Below are 14129 nucleotides of genomic sequence, written 5' to 3'. Positions count from 1 at the left end.
CAAACTGTATGTGTGTTTTCAAAATCCAAATCTCTAATGTGTTATCAGGAGGAAGGCAGTGCTGTAAAATGTGGGAACTTTAAAGTTTGGGATTTGGAGTCGGGTTTGGTTTTAAATCTAGGCTCCACTTGTTAGAGCCTCAGTGATCACGGACTAGTAATTTAACTTTCTCCAAGCTTAGTTTTTAAAATTTCTGAAGTGGGGATAATGATTTTCACCTCAATGTGTTTTGTGGACATTAAAAACGATACAATGAACCTAAAGTGCTTAGCAAAGCACTATCAATAAATATTTATTATTTTGTTATTACTTCAGCCCTCCCCTTCCTGTCCCAGAGTATGGAAATTCCGGTTCCACCTCTTGTTATAAAGCCCTTAGCGATTCCAATGTCGGGAGCTGGTCTCGATTCCGTAGCTGTAGAGCTGGTTCTCGGAAATCAGCTGTTTCAACTTTTGGCTATTCCATTAATTGGACTCCTCCCTCCGCAGTTATGGGACGGGGCTTACTTGAGCTTTCCCACCAATCGCGGAAGCTGGAGGTGTGGCTTCCTCTCCATTTGTCCTGCCCCGCGGAGAGGAAGGAGTCGAGGCGGCACCAATCAACTTACAGCTTGGGGAAAGCGTGTCGAGGTGCGCAGTTGAGGAGAGCGAGCTGTAAGGTTCGGCTGCGCTCCTAATCCTCTTGCAAGAGGCGGGGAACCAAGCCGAGGGCGGGGCGGGAGGTGCTGGCGCCGGAGTTCCCTCTGGGGAACCGAAACCTTGACCCGAGCGACTAGAGAGAGCGGGGATTGAGACCCTAACCAGGTACGGACCCTGAGAGATCACACGGGGGTTGGGGGTGGAGGCGTGAGTTCCTGCCCCGGAAGGGCAGCAAGCTCTGGGGACAACGCCCCTGAAGGGTCAGCCTCTGTTTCCAAGTTGAAATAGGAACTGTTATCTGCTGCATCCTGGATCAACCCTCTTCTGTCCAGTCTAGCTCCCCAACCTTAATGTCCCCCTCCCAAAACTCCCCTGCAGCCTCCGAGACCTGGAATTTGGCTTTGTTGCATTGGTTCAGTGTCTTAGCCATCGCATTTACCCTCTAGTCTGTTTAAAAAAAAACACAGGTTTTTCAAATGTTTCCTTGCATTTGCCTGAAACTCCATAAGACTTGAACAGCAGTTTGTAATGCCTTCTTTTACTGTTTTTTTTTAATTCAATTTTATTATTAGTTTCAAGTACACAGTACATTGGTTAGACATTTATATAGTTTATAAAACGATCCCCCTAATTGCTCTTTCTCTCTTGCTCTTGGTCTGTGTTTTTTATAAAAATAAAAATCAATGTCTAAGGTTAGATATGATTTATTATACTTATTTGTTATATTAAAAAGTATAAGACACAGAAAGGTGAAACTATTTGCCTAAAGTTACATACAAAATAAAGTTCATTTCAGAAAAGCTAATTGAACACAAAATATGTGCCTAAGAGAGTGAGGGATAACTGGAGAAGAATGTAGGTGTAATAGCCCTTAACCTCAAGTGTTTGCAGTCCATTTTGAAAAGACCACATTTGTTTCTTTCTTTGTTTTCATATTTAAACCGTGGGATTTACTTGCTGCCTTACTCTTTTAATACCAACCAATTAGTTCCTTAAGGACTGGAGCCTCGTCATTTGTTTTTTAAAAGCAATACAGACACATAGTTTAAAAAGTCAAGCACAACTAAAAGGGTTAAAATGAAAAATAAGAGCCCCTGCCCAATCTTTTCCTTCCCTTGTTCCTACCTCCTAGCGATAGAAAAGGCGGCTCATAATTATTCATACTGATGGAAAAGAATCTCTCCTACCCCAAACATTTTTCTTTGATTTCTAATAAAATCATATGACCTTTTTCAGACTACAGATGTGCATGTTTATTGTTTTCTGTTAGGTTCAGGCTGCAACGAGAGTAAGTTTACTTCCTAAGCAGACAGATGGCAGCGGTCAAGGCAGGTAGGGAGAAAGATTCTCTGCTCAGCCTACTTGGTGACAGGCAAAAACCAGTTTGGAGTGAAATTTCTGGGTCTCTCACAAAGTTGATAATCCACATGAAGAATCAGATATAGAAGGAGGTCATAAAAGTGTCACAACCTTAGAGACTGAGTGACCCCTTATACAGCATTTAAACATCTTCAAGAATGGAGCTCCTCTGTCATATATGGAGAGCAGTTTATTGGGTATACCTTATCTCCAAGGAGGTTTCAGTCCCTGATGAAGCTTTGGGGCCAATAGGGATTATGCTGAAGTAAATACTTAGTACCCACACTGACCTTTAAGTGCTCCAACATGAACTAATACAGACACAAATAAATTTATTGGGGGAGATAGATGAAATAAAAATGGTGGAAATATCGTTAATGTTTATTGAAGATGAATGATGGGTACATGGATGATCCTTGTACCCATCTATAAGTCTTCACTCTATTTTGGTGTGTTTGAAAATTGCCGTTAAAACAACAAAAAGGCCCACGTATTGGAGCTCTTACATAGTACTCCCCGGAAGACTGTGTATCAAACCAATACTATTGGTTACTTTTGGAGAAGAGGGGAAGGGACCAAGATTGGGAGTGGGGTCAATGTAGACACGCTCCCCCCTTTTTTTCTGTATCTTTTAAAAAAATCTGTATAATTAAAAAATGTTAAATTTGTAATCAACAATCATGAGACTGTGAATGATTTAGTCCACTAAAATTTCCAACTGGGAACCTGAATCCTTCAGACTCTAGTACCAAATGGCACAGTGGGAGATGCTGCAGAATCTTGACAGCCCATTTCAGGATCAGCTGCACCAGCTCTACACAAATAGCCTCCTGCCAGTGGACATTCGACAGTACTTGGCTGTTTGGATTGAAGACCAGAACTGGTGAGGCCCTCAAGAATTTGGGAGGGTGGGTGAGGAAAGTGGTTTCTTTCTTCTGAGCCCCTCCAGCATCTTGGAGACACCAAGGGCAGGAAGGGGTCGGAAAGCCTCAAGACAGTAGCAACCCTGCAGCAATACTAATCTTTGTCATTCATTGTCCCTAGGCAGGAAGCTGCACTGGGCAAGGATGATTCCCAGGCTAACATGCTATTCTTCCACTTCTTGGACCAATTGAAGTACGAGTGTGGCCGCTGCAGCCAGGACCCTGAATGCTTGTTGCTACAGCACAACTTGCGAAAATTCTGTCGTGACATTCAGGTACTTGGAGGAGCTGGGAATAACAAAGTAGGTATAGGAGCTGAGTGTAGAGAAGTACAGTTTAGGGTATGGAACAGGATCTGAAGGTGCAAAAGGACAGGGGCAGATCTGGAGAAGGAAGGACAGAGTCTGGATTTAGGGAATCGCTAGCAGAGAGAAGGGTGGTGTTTATATGACCTGACTCTGTTGGGAAGAGGTTATGGTTTGGTGATCAATGGTAAAAGGAGAAAGGGCTAGGGACCCTGGAGGAGGGGCAAGTACTGGGGTCACTGGTGAGAAGGTTCATTGAAGGCAGTTGAATTCAATCAATCCTTTCTCTTTTCCTACTGTAGGCCTTTCCCCAGGGCCCTACCCAATTGGCTGAGATGATATTTAATCTCCTTCTGGAAGAAAAAAGAATTCTGATCCAGGCTCAGAGGGCTCAGTTGGTGAGAACAATTTGGTGGTGATATTTAAAATTCCTGGAATAGATAGGGACCATGGAAAGGACTCAGGAAATTTGCCTCAGAATAAGACCTTCCCCCTGACCTCTCCCCATAGACTGTGGTATAATTTCAGGCCTGGATTTCAGGGGTGAAAGGTCAGAGCTGAATATGTCCAGAGCTTCTTATTTCAGGAGCAAGGAGAGCCAGTCTTTGAAGTACCTGTGGAAAGCCAGCAGCCTGAGATTGAATCCCGGATCCTGGAATTAAGAGTTATGATGGAGGTTGGTAGATGTGGCAAGAGTCAGGATGGGCAGGACTTAGCCTGCCTCTTCTCACAGAAGCAGCCTCATCTGGGTCTCATCTCTACTGTAGAAGCTGGTGAAGTCCATCAGCCAACTGAAAGACCAGCAAGATGTCTTCTGCTTCCGATATAAGACCCACACCTTAGGTAGGAAGCACATCGAGGGTATGGGAGAAAGGTGCCCGCTGGAAGGCCAAGGGTGAAAGAGAGCAAAAGGGAAAAGCCCCAGTAAACAATAATCACCTTTGGCTACACCTTGCTGGCTACAGTCCTGCTGCCATGCAAAGCTAGAAATACCAGGGTATATTGGGGAGGTTGGGCTAGAGGTGTGGCTGAGGGACAGCTAGTGAATGTTGGAGGAGAGATTGGGAAACTACCTTAGCAGATTGAGTGGACTTCTGATTCAAGCATGACCATTCAGAATTTGCCTGAGGGCCCAGAGGTGCCTGTGCTTTGCTTGGTCCCCCTTCCTCTCCCTTCAGAATTCCCCCCTCCTGACTCTGATTGAGAAAGGCGAGGGGAAGGAGCCCTAGGTCTGAGCTCTTGTCTCACTCCTGCTCCTGCCATCCAGCGAGGACAGCTTCTTTGGACCCCCATCAGATCAGACAGCAGCAGCTTCTGCAGGAAACTCTCAATGAACTGGACAAAAGGAGAAAGGTGGGAGGCAGAGGACAGAGGGAGTGGGCAGCAGGGAACTGGGGCAAATGAGGGGTCTGGGAGCCCTGTCCTCTTAGCCTTGGCTTCTTTGTCCCTTTATTCCCATTTGGCTGGTAGTGGGTGATGGTGAGAGGTGCTCAGCACTCACTTCGTGTCTTTTCTAGGAGGTGCTGGATGCCTCCAAAGCACTGCTAGGCCGATTAACTACCCTAACCGAGCTACTGCTGCCTAAGTTGGAGGAGTGGAAAGTCCAACAGCAGAAAGCCTGCATTGGATCCCGTGAGGATGGAGGGTTGGAACTTTCCCAGCTAGAGAAGTGGTGAGAGGCACTTCCCTGCCCTCCTGCTCCCTCAGCCCTAGTCCTAGCCACTCTCCTGTGCTTTGTAAGTTGTAATGCCCTGTATATGGCAAGAGGTATTGCTCTTCTTAACCTCTGCTCCCCAGGATGATCCCACCTCCCTTATCTGACTGCAGCTCTTCATTCTCATTACCCAGAACTCTTCCTTTTTAATCACCTGAGAAACATGTTTTCTACTTTTTTGTGTGTGCAATGAATATAATGCAAAAGAAATTACTTATTACTTTATTACCCAGATGTAGCTAGTGAATATTATTAAAAATTGAATCATACTGTTCATACTATCTTGAGACATGTGGGCTTGTTTGTTTGTTTGTTTTTTTAACTTAGCAGCATATTATAGTATTTACCCATGTTACTTTTAATGGCTACATCATAATTCTTTATATGAAGGTAACAATTTAGTTAATTAACTTTTATTTTGGACATTTGGTTTTTAATTTCTTGCTATTTTTTCCAGTAAACTTTTATTTTTATATTTATTGTGATGTAGAAAAAAAAGGAATGTGTCCTTCAACATACTTGAAAAATACCTACTGTTTTAAATATTTTCTCATGAGGAAATTCAGTATAATTTGAACTATTAAAAATAGGCCACAACTGTTCAGGTAAATTGAAAACAGGTGTATTGAGTTTCAGGTACAGAATCAGTATTTAAATTTTTAAAAAACTTCATAGCTACATCTTTACATTCCTAATTATTTCTGTAATGTAAGTTGCCAGAATTGATATTCCTGGGTTAAAGTATATATCTTTCCTTGCTAGTAGTGATGGTATTATTGTGTTGATTCTTTGTTTCATTGTTTTTAGTAGAAAGAGCAGTATTAGTTTTTCTGATTATTAATGTATACCAATTGAAAACTTCTTGGACAACTTGGAAGAGAAAAGAAAGTAAAAATCACCCATATGCATAATCTGATCATGCAGAAGTACCCACTGTTTATGCGTTTGCATACTTTTTCCAGATTTTCCCTATACGTATACACAAATACACACCTATTTTAAACAGAAGGCAAATCATATATCTGTACTATCTTGTAATTTTTTAATTTTTAATTAATATTTTTGGACATTTTTCATGTTAAATATTTGAGCCTGTATCGTTATTTTTAGTGGTTTCAAAGTATTTCATGATATGAATATGCCAAAATTTATATACTTAATATTAATTATTTCTAATTTTTCTATTACAAATAACAAAGCTATGAACTTCCTCATACATTTGTCTTTGTTCATTTGATTATTTCCTTAGGCTATATCTTAGAAATGGAATATTGTAAAATGTATGCATATTTTTTGGTGCTTTTAAAAAAATCGTTTCAGCCTGCTATCCCATTCTTTTTGCTTACATGTGGTATATGATTGTTTTCCTGTCACCACATTGACTACTATTATAATTTTTTTAATAGAGACAGTTAAGTATAGAAGTCAGAAGTATAAATTGTGCAGTTAGACTGCCTGGGATTACATAGAACTTCATTCCTTATTAGTTTTATGACCTTGAGCAAGTCACTTTTCTGTACCTCAGTTTTATCATCTGTAAAATGGGGATAATAATGGTACCTACCTCATAAGGTTGTTGAAAGGATTATATGTATTAATATGTATAAAGCACTTCAAATAGTACATAGCAAGCATCTTATGAAAGTTAGCTTTATTATGTTAATTAATCTTTTACCAGTTTTATATGTGAAAGTGGCTTAGATTTTTACTTCTCTGTTATGAATCATGTTGAATAAGCAATACTTACTTCCTGGATTCTTTTTTTTTGGTCTCAATCCGTTTTTAACTCTCCACATAGTTCAAATGGAGCTCTTAGAATCTGGAGGCTCCAGGAAACTCATGGATTCTCTCTCCCTTGGATTCTATCACTCAGGTTCACAGATGGAGCAAAGCTATTGTTTCATCTACGGCAGCTGCTGAAGGAGCTGAAAGGATTGAGTCACCTGGTTAGCTATCACCATGACCCTCTGACCACAGGAGTGGACCTGCGGGAGGCTCAGGTTACAGAATTGCTACAGCGTCTGCTCCTCAGGTCTATAGGCCAGGGAGGAACTTCTAGGTAGGGCAGAGGGAGGAAACAAGGGGAGCCATTCTTATAGCTGCTGAGCTATATATTCTCTCTACATCTTTCTTCCCAGAGCCTTTGTGGTAGAAACCCAGCCCTGTATGCCTCAAACTCCCCATCGACCCCTCATCCTCAGGACTGGGAGCAAGTTCACTGTCCGAACAAGGTTGACATTTCAGAACTCATTCCTGCTTCCTTTTTCTAGCTCTGGCACAGTTCACCTTCTGGCTTTACAGATCTTCCCACTCTTGGCTGTTTCTTCTCTCTTTCCCCCTCAATCAACCTGTTTCTTCTAATCTTGTCCCTTATCTTTTTCAAATACCTGGTGTTATCCAGGAGATTGAGGTTGACCACTGTCTCTTATCTATCTCCCTTTTCCTCAGGCTGTTGGTGAGACTCCAGGAAGGCAATGAGACACTGACTGCAGAAGTCTTCATTGATAGGTAACTTGGAGCAGGTGAAGGATGGGACCAAGGAATGGCCAGTGGTTGGTAGGGCAGAGGAGACACCTTCTCTTCACAGCGAGGCCCTGGGGCTGTGTTCTTCCCCCTCTGTTCCTACCTCATAGAAATAATAACTCATCCCTTTCGTTGAGCATTTCCTGTGTGACACGCAGCTTGTCAAATACTCATTTAATTGTCTAGGCACCCCATGTGTTAGATATGATCAATGCACCAATCAGATGAGGAAACAAACTCAGAAAAATGATGTCTCTTGTGCAGGGCCACATAGCTAGTGAACTGCAGATTTGGGTCTAAACCCAAGTCTGTATGATCCCAAAGACCAAATTCTTAACTTCTACATTGTTTTTCTTCCCAATGATTTTTTTTTTTTTATATTTATTTTCAGGAATCCTCTTCAGTCACAAGGGTAGGTACCTGACAAGATGCTATAAACATTTGTGTACTGCATGAGCCATACAAGCACATGTGGCAGCCCTGATGGCACAAACTAGAGGGATGTTGAGTGGAGTATGGGCAGAGGGAGAAGGGGAGGTCTGAAACAAAGTGGAACTTTTATTGTTTTCCTGCTGAGTTTTTAGAATAACTCTGCTCCTGTCCTCATTATATCTTCTTTCTCCTGGAATAGCTTCCGGAAGTTCAATATTCTGACCTCAAACCGGAAAACTTTGACCCCTGAGAAAGGGCAGAGCCAGGGCTTAATTTGGGACTTCAGTTACCTGGTAAGAAGGGTAATTTAAGTTTCTAATCCAGTGGAACAGGCTGGGGGAAGTCCTGAGGGTAAAATGGGCTCCTGGGACACTGGGGTCCCGCTGGTAGTCTCTCTTTTTCCCCTCAATTCACAGACTCTGTTGGAGCAACGTTCAGGTGGTTCAGGAAAGGGCAACAATAAGGTGAGGCCTGGACAGAGGATTGAGGGGTAGGAGGAATGTACCAAAGGGCCCTCTGATCACTGTGTCTTTGGCTGTCCCAGGGGCTGCTGGGTGTGACAGAGGAACTGCACATTATCAGCTTCACAGTCAAATACACCTACCAGGGTCTGAAGCAGGAACTGAAAGTGAGTAAAAATGGAGGGCAGGGAGAGATGAAGCAGATTTGGGAGAAGGCATAAGGAGGGATTAAACAGAAGCCTCTCAGGGTGAGGTATTATCCTTTGCCCCTACCAAATGTCTGCAGCTAGAATCAACACAGCCTCCTCTGTGATTCCTGTCTTCTCCCCAGACGGACACCCTCCCTGTGGTGATTATTTCTAACATGAACCAACTCTCAATTGCCTGGGCCTCAGTTCTCTGGTTCAATCTGCTCAGCTCAAACCCCCAGGTAGGAGCTGGGGCCAGCAGATGAAGGATGGTAAGTAGGGGTATGGAAGCTTGGTGTGAGGGTGCTAACTTCTGAGCCATCTGCCTTCCTCCCACCCCTGCAGAATCAGCAGTTCTTCTCTAGCCCCCCCAAAGCCCCCTGGAGCTTGCTGGGCCCTGCTCTCAGTTGGCAGTTCCTCTCCTACGTTGGTCGAGGTCTCGACCAGGACCAGCTTAATATGCTGAGGGACAAGCTGTTTGGTACAGACTTTCTTTTCTTTCAGCCCCAGCCCTCTGTCCTTTCCATCCCAGGACCTCTGGTCTGTCTCCTTCCATTATCTGAATTGTCTGTCTGCCCACAGAGCAGAAGTCTAAGAATGAGGATGCGTTGTTGTCCTGGGCTGACTTTACTAAGGTAACTCTGGGCCATTAGATTCCAGACCCTAGTCAAAACATGTGCCCCTCCCCCATCATTCTCACACAAGGAGCAACTCCACATCACATCTCTTCCTGCCTTTCCATTCCCCCTTCAGCGAGAGAGCCCCCCTGGAAAGCTACCATTCTGGACATGGCTGGACAAAATTCTGGACCTGGTACATGACCACCTGAAGGATCTCTGGAATGATGGGTACGGCCTTGGTCATTCTATCTCTCCCCACCTCACCCTGGCCCAGCTTCCCTTCTGGGCTTGAGAGTGTACTCTGTGCGCCCTCATGTGGCAAATAGAGCAAAAACTAGTGCAAGGTCACACCCCCTCACATTTTTTTATACCAATCGAACTATTAATTAATTAATTTATTTATTATGGTGGCATTGGTTAACAAAGTCTAATAAATTTCAAGTGTACAATTCAACAGTAAGTCTCGTATATATTGCATTGTGTGTTCACTGCCCATAATTAGATTTCTGTCACCCTCACATTTGCAATACCAGTTGGAGCCGATATTCGTCAAGCATCTACTGTGTGTCCCAGAGCCTACTGAATACTTTCATGAATGTAATCTCTCATATAATCCTTACGACCATACTCATTGGTGGGTGTTGCCATCCTCGTTTCAAGTGAGGAAGCTGAGGCTCAGAGAAGTTAACTTACCCATGGGACTCAGCTGGGATTTGAACCCAGTTGGGATTCTGACCCTAACCCTATGTTCTTTCTGTCACACTGCCTGCCCATCTGTACAGCACTTTGCCTTTTACAAGGTGCTTTTTATATATGTGACCTCACTGAATCTGCACACACATCTCTTCTAACCCTGGGAAGTGGATGTTGTTAGTAAAGTGAAGTGACTTGGCCACAGTAGAACAGTTTGCAAGCGGCAGAACCAGAGCCAGAACTTGGCACTTTCTCCCTATCCAGGGGAGCAGTGGGGGGCGGGGCAGGAAAGCAGGAGGGCCTCACAGCTGCTTTCTCTGCTCCAGACGCATCATGGGCTTTGTAAGCAGGAGCCAGGAGCGCCGGTTGCTGAAGAAGACCATCTCTGGCACCTTCCTACTGCGCTTCAGTGAAACATCGGAAGGGGGCATTACCTGCTCCTGGGTGGAACACCAGGATGATGGTCAGCTGCTCTGCTCTGCTGTTCCTACAGCCTCTCCTTTCTGTTCCTCTGCTTGCCCTTGATTTCCCTGGCTCTGTTCTGAATCCCTCTGCAGGTCTGGGGTTGGGCAGCCAGGGTGGGGAGCATTCAGGCCCAGCCTCTTCCCTCAAGCCTGCCTGTTCCTACATCCACTCTCCAGATAAGGTGCTCATCTACTCTGTGCAGCCCTTCACCAAGGAGGTGCTGCAGTCACTCCCGCTGACCAAAATCATCCGCCACTACCAGCTGCTCACTGAGGAGAACATACCGGAGAACCCACTGTGCTTCCTCTACCCCCGAATCCCCCGGGATGAGGCTTTTGGGTGCTACTATGAGGACAAAGGTGAAGGTCATTGACTTACTTCCCTGGGCGATTGCAGGGATTCTCAGGCATCTACAAACCCAACTCCTTCCTTCCAAACATGGGAAAACCAACATCCAGAGAAGTTAAGGGATTTGTCCATGGGACACTGCTAGTTAATTAGGAGATATGATCATAGGGACCATCTGCACCAGGGCACCCCTTGGGCTTTGTCTAATCCCCTGACCTTTTCGCCTTCTGCTTGTGTTCCCCACAGTTAATCTCCAAGAACGAAGGAAATATCTGAAACATAAGCTTATTGTGGTCTCTAACAGGTGAGCTATGAACTCTTCGGCCATTTTCCCTAGCACTTGTGACTGACATAGTGACGCGAACCTGCCCAATTCCAGGCTCTCTGGCCTTCTCTCCTACTGACCCACACTCTCCAGCCCTCTAGGGTTTTCCTGCTCTTCTAGTCTCTCACCTTTCTGTTTTCCTGCTGCCATCTTTAAGTTGTCTCCCCAGGGGTTCCCTGATAATAATAGTCATTGATGTTAATGGGCCTCTACTTGATGCCAGACATGGTACTAGATACTTTTAGAACATTTTTTTCATTTAATCCTATGAGAAGCCATCTAAATGGGTAATACTAACAGCTACATTTAATGAAAGTTTATTATGTACTATGCATTGGGCTAAAGCTTTGTGTTCATTTTCTCATTTATTGAATCTTCATAGCAGTCCCGTGAGGCAGACATTAATATTACTGTTTTCAGCTGAGGAAACTGAGGTTTAGCATAGTGAAGTGGTATGCCTAAGGTACATGGCTACTAAATGGTCCAGATCTGTCAGATTCCAAAGCCCTGCTTTTAACCATCCTACTGACTCTCAAGTATTAAGTATTGTTGTTCCCATTTACAGGTGATAAATCTGAGGCTCAGAGAGGTTAGGTAACTTGTTGAAGGTTACCTAGCTGGTAAATTATAGGATTCAAACTCTGGTGAGCCTAACTTTAAAGCCTGTGCTCTTAAGCCCTCTGCTCTTTTGCCTTAGACTAGAGAGGTAGCCTCCATTTGCTCCATCATTCTCCACTTTATCTTAAGAGCTGAGCCCTGTCCCTTTGTCTATATTGGGATATCCAGACAGGTGGATGAGCTGCAACAACCGCTGGAACCTAATCTGGAGCCAGAAGCAGAGTCATTAGAGCTGTACCCGGGGCTGGCGCCAGAGCCAGAGCCAGGGCTAGGCCTGGAGTTAGAGCCACTGCTGAAGGCAGGGCTGGATTTGGGACCACCACTGGAGCGCATGCTGGAGCCCACACCAGGCACAGTATCACAAGGAATGTCAGAGCTAAACTTGGGACCAGAACTGAAGCTGGAGCCTATTTTAGGGCCTATTTCACAGCCGGTGCCAGAGCCGGATTTGCCTCATGATCTGGAACACTTGAACACAGAGGAGATGGAAAGTAAGTGATGAGGTGGGGCTGGGGAAAAGGGGATACATTCTCTTTTCCAGTTCCCCTCCCTCACCCATTACAGAAAATGCCCAAATCTAAGCTTCTCATTGGAGGGGAGGCTCATTTCCTCATGATTCCTTTTATTAGGAAATGTACACACCTCCCCCTGCCCCACTTATGTTCCCTCTCATGCCCTATCCAGGCCTCTGCGGCCATCCTCCCTCACTTTCCTTGCTTGGTTGGAAACTCCTTGCCTAAGATCAAGGCCTAATTTCTTTCTTTGGATTACCCAGTCTTCAGAAACAGTATGAATATTGAAGATATCATGCCAAATGGAGACCCACTCTTGGCTGACCAGAACACCGTGGATGAGGCCTATATCCTCCACCCAAGCCATTTCCACACAGAAGGACCCTTGATTCCTTCTGACTACTAGTAACTACATTTCTTCAGTTCTTTCCATGTCTTTTATCCCTCCGACCCCCCACATCGTGATGTTGCTCTCCAAGGATAGGAAATCAGGCATGTGCCCCTTCTAAGCTGGGTTAACCCTGTGATATGAGAGGTAAAAGCATAATATGGGTAAGGAAGGGGCACCAATGAATCAGAATAGATGTTGGTCATACGTCTAACTAGGATTTTGAAAGGTGCCTGCTGTGCTGGGAGGTGTAGAAGTTCTGGGAGCAGGCCAGGACAGTTAGGAGGTACTTAGAGGGCTTAGAGCAATTGCTTCTTTCCAGTATGAAAGGATTTCAGCATTTTAATAGCTGGTAAGACTAACCTGGTGCCTATTAGCATTTGTCTTTAGTGGGAAACGGACACATGATAGGGTTCCATTTATTTTCTGATTCCCTCATGTCTAGGATAACCTTTTTCTTTCTTCTTCTCCTCTCTCCTGACTCAAGTCCTAAAAACCTAAATTTCTTCTTTTCCTGCAGTGAGTGAGAGCTTTCTGCCTCACCCCCAATGTGAAGGTCCTCTCTGAGGAAGGTAGTAGGAGGTAGATGTCCTCTTTTTACCAGTCTCCTCCCTTGCCCCTCAAGCTGGCCACACTCATTCCTCCCCAGAAAAATGATCCTGCTAACCTAATGTGCCTGTGAAGCTTTGCACAATAACTTATTCTGCCTCGTCTCCACTTTCCCAATGCTTCAGAGACAAATCAATCCTAGAAACCAGAGATGGTAGGGTTGCTGGGAATTTAGAAATGGCTTTTTATAGTTATTGTATAGAATTTGGTGTTTTTACAGAGGAAAAGAAGCCCTGGGTCTTAGATACTTCTCTATTAAGATATCATTCCCTATCTTTTGTATAATATATTGTTTACCTCAAAAGAGGTTTCTATTCCTTGCGTGTAGACTTGGGCAAAGATCAAGTTTCTGGAACTTAGTACCTTGAGGGTTTATCATGGGATTCTGGACAACCTGACATCTTAGCCATTCCCAGGGAATCCCAGGACAACTGCTATTGCTCTACAGTGTGCTTCTAGTATAACTTGAGATATAAATGAAAGTGAGGCCCTGTACACGTGGCTGTTTCCTACCTGATATGTTAGAGTAACGGTCCTATTCAGAAAGAGGCCTTTCTGAGCATAAGTGGCTAATAAACTTTGTGCTGACCTGGAAGTGTTTCCTCTCTGAACTTCTCTGCTCACAAAGACAAATGTCCTTAGAGACACAAGCGGGCCACGTAGGATCGAGGTTAGCAAATCAAGTTTTCCACCCACCCCAGTATGCACTTTTTGTGATGTTTATTCTTACCCGGCTCTTTAGAGCAGCCTTTCCTGACCCTTAGATTCTTCTGGGGAGGCTATAAACTATATATGAATTGGGGGAAAGGCTGAGCAGTTATATAATTAGACCATTGTCACTCAGTTGGTGGCAAAGCCAAGCTATAAACCTGTGTCTGTCTGACTCTAAAGCCCATGCCTTTTTGATGTTGTGACAATGGAGAAAAGGAAGGGAAATAATCACTAATCCCTTAGGGTTCTCGTTCAACTGGGTAATCAAACTCCCTTCTGAAGGGGCCCACAGATGTC

General features: G+C 44.3%; 1 protein-coding gene across 2 annotated transcripts; it reads left to right on the top strand.

Annotated features, from left to right (window-relative positions):
- The first annotated feature begins 605 nt into the window (after positions 1-605).
- On the top strand, positions 606-13716 carry STAT2 (signal transducer and activator of transcription 2). 2 transcript variants are annotated; one of them, XM_039865675.1, is made up of 24 exons: positions 606-803; positions 2737-2880; positions 3042-3195; positions 3528-3623; positions 3812-3901; positions 3993-4058; positions 4489-4578; positions 4743-4897; positions 6813-6971; positions 7078-7170; positions 7388-7447; positions 7854-7874; positions 8094-8187; positions 8311-8358; positions 8439-8522; positions 8687-8785; positions 8889-9024; positions 9126-9178; positions 9297-9391; positions 10183-10319; positions 10498-10680; positions 10916-10973; positions 11781-12103; positions 12388-13716. In XM_039865675.1, the coding sequence occupies exons 2-24, from the start codon at positions 2750-2752 to the stop codon at positions 12528-12530; spliced, it is 2568 nt and encodes an 855-aa protein (XP_039721609.1). In that variant the 5' UTR covers positions 606-803; positions 2737-2749; the 3' UTR covers positions 12531-13716. The 2 variants fall into 2 exon arrangements, with proteins under 2 accessions (XP_039721609.1, XP_039721608.1); XM_039865674.1 differs by having other exon boundaries at positions 3993-4068; positions 4493-4578.
- The last annotated feature ends 413 nt before the right edge of the window (positions 13717-14129 follow it).

The sequence above is a fragment of the Pteropus medius genome, unplaced genomic scaffold (assembly GCF_902729225.1).
Source record: "Pteropus medius unplaced genomic scaffold, Ma_sr-lr_union100, whole genome shotgun sequence".
NCBI classification, from domain to species: domain Eukaryota; kingdom Metazoa; phylum Chordata; class Mammalia; order Chiroptera; family Pteropodidae; genus Pteropus; species Pteropus medius.
This window is presented reverse-complemented; position numbering and strand designations above follow the sequence as displayed.

Excerpts from the sequence above, each read along its gene's own strand:
- STAT2 (XM_039865674.1), top strand. The coding sequence starts at position 2,750 with ATGGCACAGTGGGAGATGCTGCAGAATCTTGACAGCCCATTTCAGGAT. Across the intron at positions 3,902-3,992 it reads AATTAAGAGTTATGATGGAG|AAGCTGGTGAAGTCCATCAG; the intron begins GTTGGTAGATGT and ends TCTCTACTGTAG. Across the intron at positions 4,069-4,492 it reads ATATAAGACCCACACCTTAG|CGAGGACAGCTTCTTTGGAC; the intron begins GTAGGAAGCACA and ends CCTGCCATCCAG.